The sequence below is a fragment of the Hyperolius riggenbachi genome, chromosome 8, assembly GCF_040937935.1.
Source record: "Hyperolius riggenbachi isolate aHypRig1 chromosome 8, aHypRig1.pri, whole genome shotgun sequence".
Classification (NCBI taxonomy): domain Eukaryota; kingdom Metazoa; phylum Chordata; class Amphibia; order Anura; family Hyperoliidae; genus Hyperolius; species Hyperolius riggenbachi.
Window position 1 is genome coordinate 290650912 of NC_090653.1, and position 19694 is coordinate 290670605.

Here is a 19694-nt window from a genome sequence, read left to right on the forward strand (position 1 = left end):
CGCCTAGCGAGGAGGTCACTGCCGCAGCCCACAGGCCAATCGCTTAGCCGGATTATCTGTCATTGTAATGTTATTATACTGACCAGCTTCATTCACCTAACAACTGTCTCCAGGCTCAGATCTATATGTACACCATCCGATAGCTCAGTACGTGAAACGCCCAAATCTATAATGTGCGAGATCCGCCTTATGGTGCCCATGCATGGTACACTTTTTTTTATCCAATCTTACCATTCCTGTGTAGTATAAGGGTAAATTAAAGGGGCACTACAGCGAAAAACTGTAAAATGTTAAATATGTGCAAACATATACTGTACAAATAAGAAGTACATTTCTTCCAGAGTAAAATAAGCCATAAATTACTTCTCTCCTATGTTGCTGTCACTTACAGTAGGTAATAGAAATCTGACAGAAGCGACAGGTTTTGGACTAGTCCATCTCTTCATGGGGGATTCTCAGGGATTTATTTATTTTTAAAAGCACTTAGTGAATGTCAGTTGCTCTGTCCAACTGCCAAAAATCTGTGTAGCGAGCAGGGAAGCTGGCCAGCATCATTGTTTAAATCAGTTTTAGGGAATATCTTTGTAAAGAATAAAAGCCTTGCTGAGAATCCCTTATGAAGAGATGGACTAGTCCAAAACCTGTCACTTCTGTCAGATTTCTACCTATTGTAAGTGACAGCAACATAGGAGAGAAGTAATTTATGGCTCATTTTACTCTGGAAAAACGTACTTCTTATTTGTTTAGGTTTGCACATATTTTAAATTTTACGATTTTTGCCATAGTGCCCCTTTAAGTGAATATACTGAAAGGATAATTTAGGCAGTTCCCTTATATTACATAGAAATGGTAAGATTGGATGAAAAAGATTGTACTATGTATGAGCACCATTATACAGATTTAAATCCATCTGCACAGATGTAGTTACTCCAGTCTGAGATTTGGGTACTTTAAAAATGGTTTGGCCTCAGCCTGGCAGATTAAGGTGGGCCATGTATCAAGATTTACGAAAACTGAGTATGCCATGTAGGGTAGGAATCTAACACTGTCCAATTAAATTCCAATCAGAGAGGGATTGATCTAATCCTATCATAGTCTAATGTCCTGACATATTATTATTATTATTATTATTATTATTATTATGTATTTATATAGCACTGACATCTTCTGCAGCACATTACAGAGTACATAGTCATGTCACTGACTGTCCTCAGAGGAGCTCACACTCTAATCCTACCATAGTCATAGTCTAATGTCCTACCATATTATTATTATGTATTTATATAGCACTGACATCTTCTGCAGCACATTACAGAGTACATAGTCATGTCACTGACTGTCCTCAGAGGAGCTCACACTCTAATCCTACCATAGTCATAGTCTAATGTCCTACCATATTATTATTATGTATTTATATAGCACTGACATCTTCTGCAGCACATTACAGAGTACATAGTCCTGTCACTGAATGTCCTCAGAGGAGCTCACACTCTAATCCTAGTATAGTCATAGTCTAATGTCCTACCATATTATTATTATGTATTTATATAGCACTGACATCTCCTGCAGCACATTACAGAGTACATAGTCATGTCACTGACTGTCCTCAGAGGAGCTCACACTCTAATCCTACCATAGTCATAGTCTAATGTCCTACCATATTATTATTATGTATTTATATAGCACTGACATCTTCTGCAGCACATTACAGAGTGTATAGTCATGTCACTGACTGTCCTCAGAGGAGCTCACATTCTGATCCTGCCATAGTCATAGTGTAATGTCCTACCATATTATTATTATGTATTTATATAGCACTGACATCTTCTGCAGCACATTACAGAGTACATAGTCATGTCACTGACTGTCCTCAGAGGAGCTCACACTCTAATCCTACCATAGTCATAGTCTAATGTCCTACCATATTATTATTATGTATTTATATAGCACTGACATCTTCTGCAGCACATTACAGAGTGTATAGTCATGTCACTGACTGTCCTCAGAGGAGCTCACACTCTGATCCTGCCATAGTCATAGTGTAATGTCCTACCATATTATTATTATGTATTGATATAGCACTGACATCTCCTGCAGCACTGTACAGAGTATATAGTCATGTCACTGACTGTCCTCAGAGGAGCTCACACTCTAATCCTACCATAGTCATAGTCTAATGTCCTACCATATTATTATTATGTATTTATATAGCACTGACATCTTCTGCAGCACATTACAGAGTACATAGTCATGTCACTGACTGTCCTCAGAGGAGCTCACACTCTAATCCTACCATAGTCATAGCCTAATGTCCTACCATATTATTATTATGTATTTATATAGCACTGACATCTTCTGCAGCACATTACAGAGTACATAGTCATGTCACTGACTGTCCTCAGAGGAGCTCACACTCTAATCCTACCATAGTCATAGCCTAATGTCCTACCATATTATTATTATTATTATGTATTTATATAGCACTGACATCTTCTGCAGCACATTACAGAGTACATAGTCATGTCACTGACTGTCCTCAGAGGAGCTCACAATCTAATCCTACCATAGTCATAGTCTAATGTCCTACCATATTATTATTATGTATTTATATAGCACTGACATCTTCTGCAGCACATTACAGAGTACATAGTCATGCCACTGACTGTCCTCAGAGGAGCTCACACTCTAATACTACCATAGTCATAGTCTAATGTCCTACCATATTATTATTATGTATTTATATAGCACAGACATCTTCTGCAGCACTGTACAGAGTACATAGTCATGTCACTGACTGTCCTCAGAGGAGCTCATAATCTAGGCCTACCATAGTCATAGTCTAATGTCCTACCATATTATTATGTATTTGTATAGCACTGAGATCTTCTGCAGCACTTTACAGAATACATAGCCATGTCACTGACTGTCCTCAGAGGGGCTCACAATCTAATCCTACCATAGCCATAGTGTAATGTCCTACCCTATTATTATGTATTTATATAGCACTGGGATCTTCTGCAGCACTTTATAGAGTTCAAAGTATTTAATTGTGTCACTGACTGTCCTCAGATGAGCTCACACTGTAATCGTATGACCTAACATATATTATGATGATTAGTGCTACCAGTTCTATATAAATGCATAATAATAATATGGTACGGTACATTGCACTATGACTATGAGGACAGTTAGTGACATGACTATGAACTGTGTAATGTGCTGCAGAAGATGTCAGTGCTATATAAATACATAATAATAATATGGTAGGACATTAGACTATGACTATGGTAGAATTACGGTAGATTGTGAGCTCCTCTGGGGACAGTCAGTGACATGACTATGTACTCTGTAATGTGCTGCAGAAGATGTCAGTGCTATATAAATGCATAATAATAATATGATAGAACATTAGGCTATGACTATGGCAGGATTAGATTGTGAGCTCCTTTGAGGACAGTCAGTGACATGACTATGTACTCTGTAAAGTGCTGCAGAAGATGTAAGTGCTATATAAATACATAATAATAATATGACAGGACATTAGACTATGACTATGTCAGGATTAGAGTGTGAGCTCCTTTGAGGACAGTCAGTGACATGACTCTGTAATGTGCTGCAGAAGATGTCAGTGCTATATAAATAAATAATAATAATAATAATATGGTAGGACATTACACTATGACTATGGTAGGATATTAGACCATGAGAGCTCCTCTGAGGACAGTCAGTGACATGACTATATACTCTGTAAAGTGCTGCAGAAGATGTCAGTGCTATATAAATACATAATAATTATATGGTAGGACATTAGACTATGACTATGGTAGGATTAGAGTGTGAGCTCCTCTGAGGGCAGTCAGTGACATGACTATGTACTCTGTAATGTGCTGCAGAAGATGTCAGTGCTATATAAATACATAATAATTATATGGTAGGACATTAGACTATGACTATGGTAGGATTAGAGTGTGAGCTCCTCTGAGGGCAGTCAGTGACATGACTATGTACTCTGTAATGTGCTGCAGAAGATGTCAGTGCTATATAAATACATAATAATAATATGGTAGGACATTAGACTATGACTATGGTAGGATTAGAGTGAGAGCTCCTCTGAGGACAGTCAGTGACATGACTATGTACTCTGTAATGTGCTGCAGAAGATGTCAGTGCTATATAAATACATAATAATTATATGGTAGGACATTAGACTATGACTATGGTAGGATTAGAGTGTGAGCTCCTCTGAGGGCAGTCAGTGACATGACTATGTACTCTGTAATGTGCTGCAGAAGATGTCAGTGCTATATAAATACTTAATAATAATATGGTAGGACATTACACAATGACTATGGTAGGATTAGATTGTGAGCCCCTCTGAGGACAGTCAGTGACATGACTATGTACTCTGTAATGTGCTGCAGGAGATGTCAGTGCTATATAAATACATAATAATAATATGGTAGGACATTACACTATGACTATGGTAGGATTAGAGTGTGAGCTCCTCTGAGGACAGTCAGTGACATGACTATATACTCTGTAAAGTGCTGCAGAAGATGTCAGTGCTATATAAATACATAATAATAATATGGTAGGACATTAGCCTATGACTATGGTAGGATTAGAGTGTGAGATCCTCTGAGGACAGTCACTGAATGACTATGTACTCTGTAATGTGCTGCAGGAGATGTCAGTGCTATATAAATACATAATAATAATATGGTAGGACATTACACTATGATTATGGTAGGATTAGATTGTGAGCCCCTCTGAGGACAGTCAGTGACATGACTATGTACTCTGTAATGGGCTGCAGGAGATGTCAGTGCTATATAAATACATAATAATAATATGGTAGGACATTACACTATGATTATGGTAGGATTAGATTGTGAGCCCCTCTGAGGACAGTCAGTGACATGACTATGTACTCTGTAATGTGCTGCAGGAGATGTCACTGCTATATAAATACATAATAATAATATGGTAGGACATTAGACTATGGCTATGGTAGGATTAGATTGTGAGCTCCTCTGAGGACAGTCAGTGACATGACTATGTACCCTGTAATGTGCTGCAGGAGATGTCAGTGCTATATAAATACATAATAATAATATGGTAGGACATTAGGCTATGACTATGGTAGGATTAGAGTGTGAGCTCCTCTGAGGACAGTCAGTGACATGACTATGTACTCTGTAATGTGCTGCAGGAGATGTCAGTGCTATATAATATGGTAGGACATTACACTATGACTATGGTAGGATTAGAGTGTGAGATCCTCTGAGGACAGTCACTGAATGACTATGTACTCTGTAATGTGCTGCAGGAGATGTCAGTGCTATATAAATACATGTGATGTTTGCCTTCTCTGATTGGCTGTGATTCTGTCTCCCCAGGTGGCATCGGATAGCCATCAGCGTCCATAAGAAGCAGGTGACGCTGTTTGTGGACTGTAAGAAGAGGGCGCAGAAGCCTTTGGAGCGCAGCGAGCACGCCATCGTGGACGTGAACGGCATCGTGGTGTTTGGGACGCGGATCCTGGACGAGGACGTGTTCGAGGTGAGACAGCTAATGCTTTTCCCAGTGTCTTGTTATGCCTGAAACAAGCTGATGTTGGCTCCGCTGACGATTTATTGGAGGGGAAATGGGATTTCCTTCCCGGTGCGGCCAAAACGTCCCGTCTTCCAGGTAATGGAGAGCGCAGACCACGGCCGGCTCACCGCGCGACATCCGCAGCCAGCAGACAGGAACACATTCAGACGCTTTATAACTCAACACTTCTTTTATTTTTAACAAGTGGAATCCCAAATTTTCCCCTGAAAGCCAAACTGCAGCCGCAGAGCTGAAAATACCAGCTAACCGCTTAGTATCCAGAAGTATCATGTAGGTTTGAAAAAGGTGCCACGGTAATTTTTGTAGGTGCGAGAAAAAGACACAGAGAAACCGGCAGCCCAATCTTGTGTAATATCGTCAAGTCAGTGTTGGTGGTGTGCAAAAGGCAGTATAAATATACTCACAAAGGTATGATGCAAGCAAGGCAGCCACTCGTACTGGCATGTGATCAAGAGCAGTCCCCACTCAGCCTTTGTGAGAGGATGATCTGGCAGTCGCTGCTCCAAAATAAAAAAGGGGTGGTCTTTGGACCTTCGATGAAGGTCTATGACCCAGTACAATCCTCTAGGGGAGGGTACTAAATATGCTGAGAGAGGGTAGGAGGCGCCCAAGATATATATATATTCTCAAGCGCACTAATAAATTGGTAAGAAAATCTTACCTTAGTGCTGACAATTTCAAGAATGCCAGATTTCGATCGGAAATATACGGTTTATCATACACATCAGACAACGCGTTTACCGGTTACAACCGCTTCATCAGGTTACAACCGCTTCATTTGGACAGGCGCTCAGGGCTGTTTATCACTACTGACCTCTTGAGGCCCTTGAATTTGACCTGATGAAGCGGTTGTAATCGCGAAACGCGTTGTCTGATGTGTGTGGTAAAACGTATATTTCCGAGCGAAATCGGGCATTCTTGAAACTGTCAGCACTAAGGTGAGATTGTTTTAAAAATGTATAAGTACGCTTGAGTGTATGTGTATATACTGTATGTATGTATATATATATATATATATATATATATATATATATATATATATATATATATATATATATATATATATATATATATATATATATATATATATATATATATATATATATATATATATATATGTATCTCTTGGGCACCTCCTACCCTCTCTCGCCACAGTAATTTGGGCGCTAGAGAGACACAATGGAATATCTGTAAAACCACTAATATTCCAGTGCTTAATTCTGATAGTAAAGTATCAGTAATCTTTACTGATATGTTACTATGGCGTAACCTAATCTTACACTCACACAAGCCCTCTCGATACCAAACCCTAATCACGCCCCCGTCAATGCCAAACCATAAGCCACACCCCCTACGGCAAGGCCCGAAACGAAAGACCCCTCTGCTGATGCCTAACCCCTAACCCTAAGATCCCCCCCTCTCCCGGCAATGGCCAAATACCTAACAACCCCTCCCCGGCGGTGCCTTACCGCCAATAATATGGGCGCCCCGGCACACATCTATGATAACAGCCTATATATCATTTCCTGTCCGCTGGCTTGCACTTTTTAAAGGATAACTGTAGTGAGAGATATATGGAGGCTGCCATATTTATTTCCTGTTATACAATACAACTTGCGTGGCTATCCAGCTGATCCTCTGCCTCTAATACTTTTAGCCATAGACCATGAACAAGCATGCAGCATATCAGATGTTTCCAACATTATTGTCAGATCTGACAAGATTAGCTGCATGCTTGTTGCTGGTGTAATTCAGGCACTGCTGCAGCCAAACGGATCAGCAGGGCTGCCAGGCAACTGGTATTGTTTAACAGGAAATAAATAGGGCAGCCTCCATATCCCTCTCGTTATAGTTGTCCTTTAAAACAAGTCAGATGAAAATCTCTTCAATGGGAACACAGAAAGCAAAAATATCCCCCCAATAGTCTCCAGCCCCTCCTCCTCATCCAGAAAGTACTTTATTTTTGTTAATCGGAGATTTAATATTTTATAAAAACTCTCTGGAGTGAGAATTGGGGGCCCCACTGCTGCGTGAAGAATATATATGGTATATCCCTGTATATAGCCTTAGTAAATACGGGAGAACATTGTTTGTTGATGCACATCTGGCTTCCTGTCCTCTGTATATGATTGGTAATTATTTGCTTTGTGTGAATGTTAATATTTCTGTCTCGGCTTGGGAATGTTTATATGAGTCATGCGTGTTTTATAGTCTCATTCTTTGTCCAGGACCAACAAGCGCTCTAAATATAGTCCTGTGTAAATATAACAGAGGCCTCATGGGCTATATATGGTGCTTCTCCAGGCAGATTTTTATCTCTGTAAAGGCTAGGAACCCACCAGAAATCACAAGGCAACTGCCATTGGTTAAAAAAATAAAAGGTTTTTGCTGTTACTCTGTGCCTGTACTGATAGTAAACTGGCTGCAGCATGTGCTGATCTCTGCTACCTCCAGTATGTACAGTATAAGCTGTTACTCTGTGTCTGTACTGATAGTAAACTAACTGCAGCGTGTGCTGATCTCTGCTACCCCCAGTATGTACAGTATAAGCTGTTACTCTGTTTCTGTACTGATAGTAAACTAGCTGCAGTGTGTGCTGATCTCTGCTGCCTCCAGTATGTACAGTATAAGCTGTTACTCTGTGCCTGTATTGATAGTAAACTAGCTGCAGTGTGTGCTGATCTGTTACCTCCAGTATGTATAGTATAAGCTGTTACTCTGTTGCTGTACTGATAGTAAACTCGCTGCAGTGTGTGCTGATCTCTGCTACCTCCAGTATGTACAGTATAAGCTGTTAATCCGCACCTGTACTAATAGTAAAGTAGCTGTAGTGTGTGCTGATATCTGCTACCTCCAATATGTACAGTATAAGCTGTTACTCTGTACCTGTACTGATAGTAAACTAGCTGCAGTGTGTGCTGATCTCTGCTACCTCCAGTATGTACAATACAAGCTGTTACACTGTGCCTGTACTGATAGTAAACTAGCTGCAGTGTGTGCTGATCTCTGCTACCTCCAGTATGTACAGTATAAGCTGTTACTCTGTGCCTGTACTGATAGTAAACTAGCTTCAGTGTATGCTGATTTCTGCTGCCTTCAGTATGTACAGTATAAGCTGTTACTCTGTGCCTTTACTTATAGTAAACTAGCTGCAGCGTGTGCTGATCTCTGCTACCTCCAGTATAAGCTGTTACTCTGTGCCTGTACTGATAGTAAACTAGCTGCAGTGTGTGCTGATTTTTGCTGCCTCCAGTATGTACAGTATAAGCTGTTAATCTGTGCCTGTACTGGTAGTAAACTAGCTGCAGCGTGTGCTGATCTCTGCTGCCTCCAGTATATACAGTATACGCTGTTACTCTGTGCTTGTACTGATAGGAAACTAGCTGTAGTGTGTGCTGATTTCTGTTTCCTCCAGTATGTACAGTATAAGCTGTTACTCTTTGCCTGTACTGATAGTATACTAGCTGCAGTGTGTGCTGATCTCTGCTACCTCCAGTATGTACAGTATAAGCTGTTACTCTGCGCCTGTACTGATAGTAAACTAGCTGCAGCACGTGCTGATCTCTGCTGCCTCCAGTATGTACAGTATGCGCTGTTACTCTGTGCCTTTACTGATAGTAAACTCGTTGCAGTGTGTGCTGATCTCTGCTACCTCCAGTATAAGCTGTTACTCTGTGTCTGTACTGATAGTAAACTAGCTGCAGTGTGTGCTGATCTCTGCTGCCTCCAGTATGTACAGTATAAGCTGTTACTCTGTGCCTGTACTGATAGTAAACTAGCTGAAGCGTGTGCTGATCTCTGCTACCTCCAGTATGTACAGTATAAGCTGTTACTCTGTGCCTGTACTGATAGTAAACTAGCTGAAGCGTGTGCTGATCTCTGCTACCTCCAGTATGTGCTGGTAATGTAATCCTGTACTTTTAGATATTCATCACAACTTACAGAAACTGTATTCAGGAGGTTGCAGAGGAATAGCCCGGAGGGCCTCTTTATTAATCATGCTTCCTATTTGGCAGTAATAACAGGAAATCAGCTGTGATACTGAGAATGTCTTCCCCTCAAGTGCAAATTTCTATTTTTAATATGACTGTCAGATAAGTTAATTCATCTTTATCCCAATAATTCAGAATTATATCGCAGCTGGCTGAGGTCACTTCAGGTTCTTATTAACAATCTAACATCCTGAACGATCATCCATCAGATCCAATCATTGCGATTGATTGGAATTGGTCGTTCTGGCCCACCAGCATTGGAAAATAATCAGAACAATCAGATTGATAGAATCGTTATACAAGTGTGATCCACGGCGCATTTAATAGAATGATCGTTCATAGTCGTCTGGCACCATTAGCGGTATCCAGTCGATCGGGAGATTGTACCGCTAATAAGTACTTTAGTTCTTCCTCTATCTTCGAATGTCGGGGACTAGGGACAGTCGATGAGATGCTCGCGATTCTCAGTCGATTGCAAATGGCATACAAAAATATTTTCAACTTTCATTCGATTTGATCATTTAGATCGAATAAACAGGATAATCGAACATTTTTATTGTACCATGTATGGCCACCATAAGGTATATTTTGTAATTTTTTTGGAGCTCTCAGTAAAAAAACAAAACATTCCGCAAAGTCGCATCTGCCAACAGTAAAGATGTCACCATGTGATACATTTCTGAAAGTTAATCAGGGAGAGGAGAGATTTTACAATATGCAAACACTGACTAAATCATTTGTAAATGACTGCACTTTATTAACTACTTTACGACCGCTTCACGCCAAGCGGCGTGGACGCGACGGCAGCCCCAGGACCACTCAACACCAATTGGTGTGAAGTCCTAGGGGCGGAGAATGCAGGGGGTCGCCCGCTTCAATTCACTCCGCTCCGTCATCAGCTTCCCAGCGGCGATCACCGCTAGGAGACTGCTAGAGGGCAAAACCGCCATCTATTTACCTGGTACAGCGCTGCGATCTACGGCAGCGCAGTACTGGGGACAGCTGTGTGACATGGCTGTCCCCCTGGACGGCAGGGAAGCGATCCGCTGTCATTGGCTGGCGGGGGGAGGGAGGCTAGGGTTTAAAAAAAAATAGGAAAATGTATTTAAAGGACTTCCGAGGCCAAAATTACTAAAATGCCACTTTACCTTTTTATTATCAGAATCCACGGAGGACGCTCTGCTCGTCCTCCGCTCCCTTCTGCCGTCTTTCGGTTCCCCCAGGGCTTTGCCCGACCCCACCGAACGGGTCGCATCCATTCCATCACTAAGATGGCCGCCGCCTTGATCCGCGGCTGTGCTGTACGCTTTGCCGCGAGTGCGACTGCGCAGCCTTTAGCCCGCCTCCAGCCGCGCCCGACGTACGCTTCAGGAGGATGCCGGGAAGCACTACGCGGCTGGAGGCGGGCTAAAGGCTGCGCAGTCGCACTCGCGGCAAAGCGTACTGCGCAGCCGCGGATCAAGGCGGCGGCCATCTTAGTGATGGAATGGATGCGACCCGTTCGGTGGGGTCGGGCAAAGCCCTGGGGGAACCGAAAGACGGCAGAAGGGAGCGGAGGGCGAGCAGGGCGTCCTCCGTGGATTCTGATAATAAAAAGGTAAAGTGGCATTTTAGTAATTTTGTAATTTTGGCCTCGGAAGTCCTTTAAAAATAAATATGTATAAATTAAAAAAGAAATAAACAAACACGCCGGCAGTAGTCAGAGCCCACTAACGGAAATCTCTGTTGGTGGGCAGAAAAGGAGAGGGGGGGGGGGGGAATCACTTGTGTGCTGAGTTGTACGGCCCTGCAGCGAGCCCTTTAAGCTGCAGTGGCCTAATTTGTAAAAAAATAGCCTGGTCACTAGGGGGGTGTAAGCCTACGGTCCTTAAGAGGTTAAATGCGTTATTTTAACTGCAGTTCCTCTTTAAGTTCGGCTGTACAGTGTATTGTCCGAGTCGCCCTCTCATCGGTCTCTGCCGCCTCACAATCCCCTGTGACAGGCCGGGCCGCATGCCAAGGCCCAGAGGGAAACCCGACGGCCGCCCACAGATGTCCCCTGAGCACCAGTGGAATTCTGAGTCACTGACGCGGCTGCCATTAACCCATCCATCCCCTAGCCGGTCTCCGGAGATCTGGTCAGACGGTGATTTACACCGGACGCTGATCTATGCTGAATCTTACGCGGCAATTTCTGTGCAGACCGGGGAGGACACTAGCTTTGTTTAATTTGCACATTCCGTGAAAACAATATTTAAAGCGAGTTTTGCGTTATTTGGAACTATTAGCAAGGTACAACATTCTGCAGGAAATGTATGAAAAGCTCCCATCTGGCTGTCTCCTGTAGTTCCTTTTCCCTCTGAGACGTCAGTGCAATTTCATTGGCCAGATTAGGTTTCTGGTTGTTGTCCAAACTCCTCCCCCTCTTCTGTCATCGCCCATGTGAGCTAAGTTGCATGCCAAGTTTCTCATATTTGCATATAATTAGCACCCCAAATTGCCTTTTAAACTAAATTCCTCATCCAGTGAACATTGTCTCCAAAGTTGCTACTGAGGTCTTAATATTATTTTATTAAGTTATTTTTTTTTTAAGAAATGCATAGTTTTTGTTCTTTAACAGCTAAAGTGAGAATTATATGGAGGCTGCCATATGTATGTCCTTTTAAGCAATACCAGTTGCCTGGCTGTCCTGCTGATGCTCTGCCTCTAATATTTTTAGCCATAGCCCCTGAACAAGCATGCAGCAGATCAGGTGTTTGACATCAATATCAGATCTGACTGGATTAGCTGCATGCTTGTTTTTGGTGTTAGTCAAACACTACTGCAGCCAAATAGACCAGCAGGGCTGCCAGGCAACTGGTATTGTTTATCAGGAAATAAATATGTCAGCCTCCATATTTTTCTCACTCCAGGTGTCCTTTAATCTTTCACTTCTGAGTGCTATATTAGCTGTTTGGGATGGTCTCTGTGGGTATTACTGACCTCTGACAGGTCCTCTTTGGTGGATTACGGCACTATAGTCTCAGCACATACAGAGGGACATTGGAGGGCGTGAATAATGCGGCAATTGTTTGCAGTGCTAGCGGGGTCCGCGGGAAAACACTCCTGGCATGCAGCAGTGGAGATTGTACAGATGGGAAACTGAACGCCTTTTATTGCCAGCTCCTGGCGTCGGCCCAACAGATGTCCTGGACTGCAGCCCACAGAATTACACGCATTATAATGTATAGCTTGTTGCCCTCCGAATATCACCTCATCTCCGCCTGCTGGTCACTCTCCACCAGAGCCAGGACGAGGTCCTCCAGCAGCCGAGGCTGGGACACCAAAGTGCGCCCCTCCATCCCTCCCACCCCAGCAGTCACACACTGATTGCTATTAGACTTATGCTACGTACACACATGCGACAACGATCGTTCGTTGAGGACGACGAACGAACTTTTAATTGATGAAAGAACTACCTAAGTAAAGTTAGTTTTAAAAGGTGTGTAACGATCTGATCGTTAGAACGAACGTTACATCACGTAAAGCAACTATTGCGCCTGCGCATAAAAATTAGAAGTTTCATGGAGAAATTGTGAAATGCGCATGGCAAGCCTAGTACGAACGACCGTTTCCAACGATGTACTACTTTTGCAAACGATCGTCGTTGGTTAAAATCCGCCGAGACAGAACTTTTTTTTGTAGCGATTTGGCTCGTTCGTCGTTTGCCTTAATAGTCGGTGGTTCGTTTTTTGTAAAGTCGTCGTTGGTAAAGATCGGGGAACGATCGTTATAAACGACTATAGTCGCATGTGTGTACGCACCTTAAGAGATGCCCCAGGGCCCCCAACACCTTAATCTCTAGTTTTCTGGCTTGCAGTCACTGCCATGTATCCCCTTCTCTTATTTCTCTCTGCTTCAAACACAATTGGGAATGACAGCTGAGTGACTTGTGCGCCCTCCTCCTACACTGCGCCCTGAGGCTGGAGCCTCTCTCGCCTCTGCTTTGGCCCGGCCTGCGACGCCTCCTACATTGCACCCTGAGCCTCTCTCGCCTATGCCTCGGTCCAGCCTTGCTCTCCAACGGCCTCTGCCACCATCCCCCGAAACCCTTCATAGCACTCAGGGCTGTGGAGTCGGTACAAAAATCCTCCGACTCCAACTCCTCAGGTTAGGATTCCTCTGACTCCTCGACTCCGACTCCTCTAATTTGGATATTACAATCTTGTTGATTTTAAAGTATTTAACATAAAAGGCATCTCATCACTGCTAACTCTTAGGGGTTTTAAAGGCCAACTGAAGCGAGAAGTATATGGAGTCGGCCATATTTATTTCTTGTTAAACAATACCAGTTGCCTGGCTGTCCTGCTGGTCTATTTGGCTGCAGTATTGTTTGAATCATACCAGAAACAAGCATGCAGCTAATCTTTTCAGATCTGACAGTAATGTCAGAAATGTCTGATCTGCTGCATGCTTGTTCAGGGGCTATCACTAAACGTATTAGAGGGAAAGGATCAGGACAGCCAGGCAATTTGTATTGCTTAAAAGGAAATAAATATGGCAGCCTCCATGTCACTCTCACCTCAGGTGTGCTTTAAAGTGTATTTGAATTCAGAAAGACTTTTGCGGACAAAAGAAATAAGCAAGAGCCCATAACAAAGACTATTCCACACATACCTTCGGTTGTTACATCTCATGCCGTTTCCCATAAATATTCTTTATCACTGTCAATTCTGTAAAGTGCCATCAGGACTGACCCGCTGCTTTACCTCTCCAGTAACCATACAACAATCATGACTGGGGCTATCAAGGAACTACAAGTCCCACAATGCATTGCAGGAGTCTGACAGCCCCAGTCATGATTCATAAAGCTAAATGCATTGTGGGACTTGTAGTTCCGTAACAGCTGGAGAGCCAGGTTTGTAGATAACTGCCCTATGAGAATAACTGCTGCCCTTTTACATCATTCGACTGCATGGTATATCCACCGATAGTCCATCCTCTCTCACTCTTTTACGCAAAAAGCAATACTGTACGGAAAGCGCAGAAGCAGGCCCCTCCTCCTGCGAATTGTCATATTGAAAGAGATGGGAGAAGATTCTGGCCTTGTGGCATGGCCGGTGACAGTCCTCGCAAGACGAACGACCGAGAGGAACTTTAACCGACTCTGAGTTATACTATAAACTCTTATCGACCGATCTACAAGACTAATGAGCTGGTTACTTATTAAACTAATCCCTGAGTAACCGCAGAAAGCCATCGCTCTTGTTTTTTGGCGAAGGTCTGGCGCATTTTCTGTAATTTCTGTTGTGAGTCAGCGGGCTGGAATGCCAGACGAAGTGCAGATTATTGTATCGTGATTTCCCCGGAACGGTGGGGAGTCGAGGAAAGGAGCGCAGCAATTTTCTTGTTCTGTTCTGACAATCGCACTGCAGACATAAAACAGACGCGCTTTCGGGTCCGCTACGTGGCCGCGCACATTCGTGGAAGTCGACGGCGTGAGTGACTCTGTGATCCATCAGGAATGTTCCATTCGGAGGGTTTATCCTCCGCGTTTACATAAACCGGGCGCAGTGCCAGCGTGCGTTCATCAAAAGCAGATCAGAACCGCCTTAAAGGGTGTCAGCAATACCATATCTCATCACAGATAAAACTTATTTTTCTGGTCCTCCTGGTTAGCAAAACAAGTTTGCTTTCTTAAAACAGAAAGTATTTGTGATAATTGAGTTCTGAGAGGTTTCCCACAATGCGTCACTGCTGAATATGCAAATCATCCCTTTGCTGTCCCTGTAAGCTAGCCACACCCCCACAACCGCTGGAATGCAATGATGTGTCAGCTTGCTATTTGTACAGAGCCATAATAATCCATCATGCATGATCCATAAACTGCACCCAGGGTGAGGGTGTAGAAATTGCGCCCCCTTCAGCCCCCCCCCCCCCACCCATGTGGACTCGCGACAGTTACACAGCCACAGATCACAAGTAAATCTGCCTGCTTACTAGTGACCAGCCGCTCATCCAGGAGGAAGCCGGAACCAGGAAAACACACAGGTGAAGAGAGCCTGGAAAGCCAACTCCTCCATGGGCGCCGCCCACTGACAGCCTGCAGTAACGCTACAGGACATCAGGTGTCATTACACGGTAGTGACGTGATAATGACGTGACGTCTGACGCAGGCAGCCTAGGAGGAGTCGAGAAAGGTGATCGCGCTGGTAATCTTCTTCTTCCATTTGGCTGCACCGCGCGTCACCAGCTCCCTAGCGGTTATGTCCTTCTGCCTGTGCCCCACTTCTTCTACTTTCCGGTCTGCGCCCAGGGCAGTCGCCCCACCGGCACTGCCCAAGAAACGGCCCTGCTCTAGGTGTTTCAAGTCCTAACCCATAGAACCACATTAATCCATGCCATGCAGTGATGAGGATCAACCAATCCGAAACAGTCTGTAAGAGATCTGTGCTGTAATGACAATAATCTCCCAGCAGCTTCAGTGAACTTAAAGTGATTGGGAACCGCTGGAAAAAAAAACAGAAAAAACTAGATACTTACCTCTGGGTTCTGTAGCCTGCCCACTCCTCTCCCGGTGCCTTCCCTGCAGCGCTGGCTTCTCCGTTAGAATCACCCACCGGAGGAGGCTGCAGAAGTCTTCAGAAGCCTGAGTGCTCCCAAAGATGGGCGGCTCCATACTGCACGAGCACCTTCTCACCCGTTGGTGCGTGCGCAGTACAGAGCCGCCCATTTTCAGGAGTACTCGACTTCCAAAGCCTCCCGTGGTGAGGGATTCTAACGGGGGAGCCAGTGCTTCAGTGAGGGCACCGGGAGAGGAGACGGAAGGCTCTATAGGAATTCTCTCTACTTGGGGAAGTATCTGCTTCATTTTTTTCCCATTAACTTTAAAGCTAATGGGAATCCATATTTAAATACAAAAAGTCAGATACTCACCTAAGGAGAGGGAAGGCTCGGTCCTAATGAGCCTTCCCTCTCCTCTCCAGGTGCCCTCGGTGCTGCGCTGGCTCCCCAGTTCGCGTCCGCCGCCAAGGGGACTTCGGAAGCCGAGTCCTCCAAAGACAGGTGGCTTCATACTGTGCATGCGCGAGTGCGTCATAGAGGGTGCTGGCGCGTGCGCAGTGTAGAGCGGCCCGTCTTCGGCAGCACTCGGGCTCCCGAAGCATTTCCGAAGCGTTTCTTCGGCCGGGAGACAGCGGTATTTGACCGAAACGGTCGAATACCGCTATGGGGAGCCAGCGCAACAGCAGAGACCGGGAGAGGAGAGGGAATGCTCTATGGGACCCAGAGCCTCCCTCTCCTTAGGTGAGTATCTGACTTTTTTATTTAAATATGGGTTCCCATTCACTTTAAAGGATACCGGAGGTGACATGTGACATGATGAGATAGACATGTGTATGTACAGTGCCTAGCACACAGATATCTATGCTGTGTTCCTTTTGTCTTTCTCTGCCTGAAAGAGTTAAATATCAGGAATGCAAGTGACAGTTCCTGTCTGAGTCGGGACTGGGTCAGACTATAGCATAACCCTCACTGATTAATAATTACAGCCATAAAACACTTTCCTGCCAGTAAATGGCTTCTGAGAGCAGGAAAGAGATAAAAAGGGTCAATACTTCATAGATTTTAGCTCTAACATACTCAAATGAAGGTGTCATTGATCAGAGACAATGAAACAGTAAAAACTTAAAAAGTAGATATAAATATAAAATAAAACTGTGGGATATCTTAAAAAGAAAAAAATAGTCATTTTTGGGAGGATAGATACAATTGTTTTTCTCATCAGTTTATTTTCACCTCGGATGTCCATTAAAGGGACAGCTGTAGTGAGAGGGATGTGGAGGCTGCCATATTTATTTCCTTTTAAGCAATACCAGTTGCCTGGCTGTCCTACTAATCCTCTGCGTTTTAATACTTTTAGCCATAGCCCCTGAACAAGCATGCGACAGATCAGGCGTTTCTGACATTATTGTCACATCTGACAAGATTAGCTGCATGCATGTTTCTGGTGTTATTGAGCCACTATTGCAGCCAAATAGATCAGCAGGGCTGCCAGGCAACTGGTATTGTTTAACAGGAAATTAATATGGCAGCGTCCATATACCTCTCACTTCAGTTGCCGTTTATGTCACATAATTGTTGGAAGATAGCGCCCAGAATTCCCATCTCTCCTGCAGAGGATTGTGGGTACTGCATGCAGCTGGGAGGTTTTAGTATAAAGCAGTCTAGAGCTGTATACTATATACCAGCCTAGTGTATACAGTGAGGATGAGGCAGATTTTCTGATCTCTCTGCTGTCCTCTGGGTCACGTCCGCAATCTCCATATGGCAGATTTTCCTGGAAAGCTTTATAAATATTTGTTTAATTTCCTCTCGTGTTTATGCGGAGGCCACCGCCGGGTCTGCCAAATCGGAGGCCGCTCAGGGCGATCGTTCACCACTGCGCTAAACAGGCCTCATCTTGTCATGTGACCCAGCCACTTAATCTGCTGTCATCATTCCCTCCAATAGGTGACGTTTCACCCGCCACCCTGTCACTATACAGAGGACGCCGGACTACATGTACAATGTGCCTGTACCACATGTTCCGTGTGCCCCTATTCAGCAGGGGTTCTACGGAGGCCACCGCCGGGTCTGCCAGATCGGAGGCCGCTCAGGGCGATCGTTTCACCGCTGCATTAACCAGGCCTCATTGTGTCATGTGACCCAGCCACTTAATCTGCTGTCATCATTCCCTCCAATAGGTGATGTTTCACCCGCCACCCTGTCACTATACAGGGGACGCCGCACTACATGTCCAATGTGCCTGTACCACATGTCCAGTGTGCCCCTATCCAGCAGGGGTGGTCAGTGAGACTGAAAGAATTCCAAGCTGAGCCAAATGTTATGCTTTTTATAAACAACCTGGAAATGGGCCAGTGAAATACAGCAGTAGTGGCTTCTGTTTGATTGGTCCATTTCCAAGCTGCCTGTACAGTATTTGCATAAAACTGAATCCAGTTGTGACAAGTGCATTGCTCATCCCTACTCTTTAGCATATCCAGTAAGGGCTTATTCACACTAATATGGCCTCACTTCATAAAGCATTAGCGCACTCAGTAATGCCGATGGGGTCCGATACCTGGGAGGACACGATCGCTTTTAAACAGCGCAGGAGATTTGGGCGCAGCCGATGCCACCATAGGCCGTACTAGAAATTGAAGTTATAGCTGCACTCAGTGAGTAATTTGTGCGCCATCAAAGGACGGATCTCAAATCAGGGCTGTGGAGTCGGAGTCAGGGAGTCGGAGCTATTTTGGATACTTGGAGTCGGAGTTGGAGTTTGAGGTTTCATAAACTGAGGAGTCGGAGTTGGATTCGGATGAGTTTTGTACCAAATCCACAGCCCTGGTAAGTATTAGACTAAGGAGTCGGAGTCGAAAAAAATTTTGGGTACCTGGAGTCGGAGTTGGAGTCGTAGTTAATGGTTTTATAAACTGAGGAGTTGGAATTGGAGTCGGATCATTTTTGTACCGACTCCACATCCTGCCTCAAATTACATTTAAAACACTGCACTTCGGCCCCCAGCAATAGCTAGAAGCCGAATTACATAATTCCCCCACTATTCATGGCATCCTGGAGGGGGAATAGCAATTCACGCCACCGGGACCTGTGCAGGAGCAGGGTGAGACATTTATCGTCTTTTCCCTGCGCCCAAATCTCCCGGAAAGGTATGTGGAGGGCAGGACTCAGAGCAGGAAACTTTTTAAAAGGCCTTTCTGTATCCCTTTATATGTTCATACCTATATACTGGCATACAGAAGAGCTCCCTCTAGTGGCTGCAGCACATCTAAAGGGATGCCGGGTATGCGCTGGATAGAACCCCCCCCCCCCCTCCCCCATGCACACCACTTGCGACAGGACTCTTAGCTCCCTGCCTTACCTGCTCCACAGCTGGTGACACTTACTGAGTAGAGCTTAATGAACTGAAGTATGTTTTTTGGGTAAATTACCAAACTTCTACCACATGCGGAAATCTTAGTGAATTTGATAAAAAAAAGTGCTAAATACCAATTGCGGCATTTTACCGACCTAAATGATTTTCCTGAACTGCCTTTAGTGAGCTGAGGCCAATGCGCGTTGCTGTCT

At 44.2% G+C, this 19694-nt stretch overlaps 1 protein-coding gene across 2 annotated transcripts in view; it reads left to right on the top strand.

Moving 5' to 3' along the window:
* COL5A1 (collagen type V alpha 1 chain) overlaps positions 1 to 19694 on the top strand; it is a 468893-nt gene that overhangs the window by 117646 nt on the left and 331553 nt on the right. For both annotated transcript variants that reach the window (XM_068249145.1, XM_068249144.1), the window contains exon 4: positions 5400 to 5562. In XM_068249145.1, coding sequence (XP_068105246.1) covers positions 5400 to 5562 — 163 coding nt within the window. The remainder of the gene's footprint in view (positions 1 to 5399; positions 5563 to 19694) is intronic.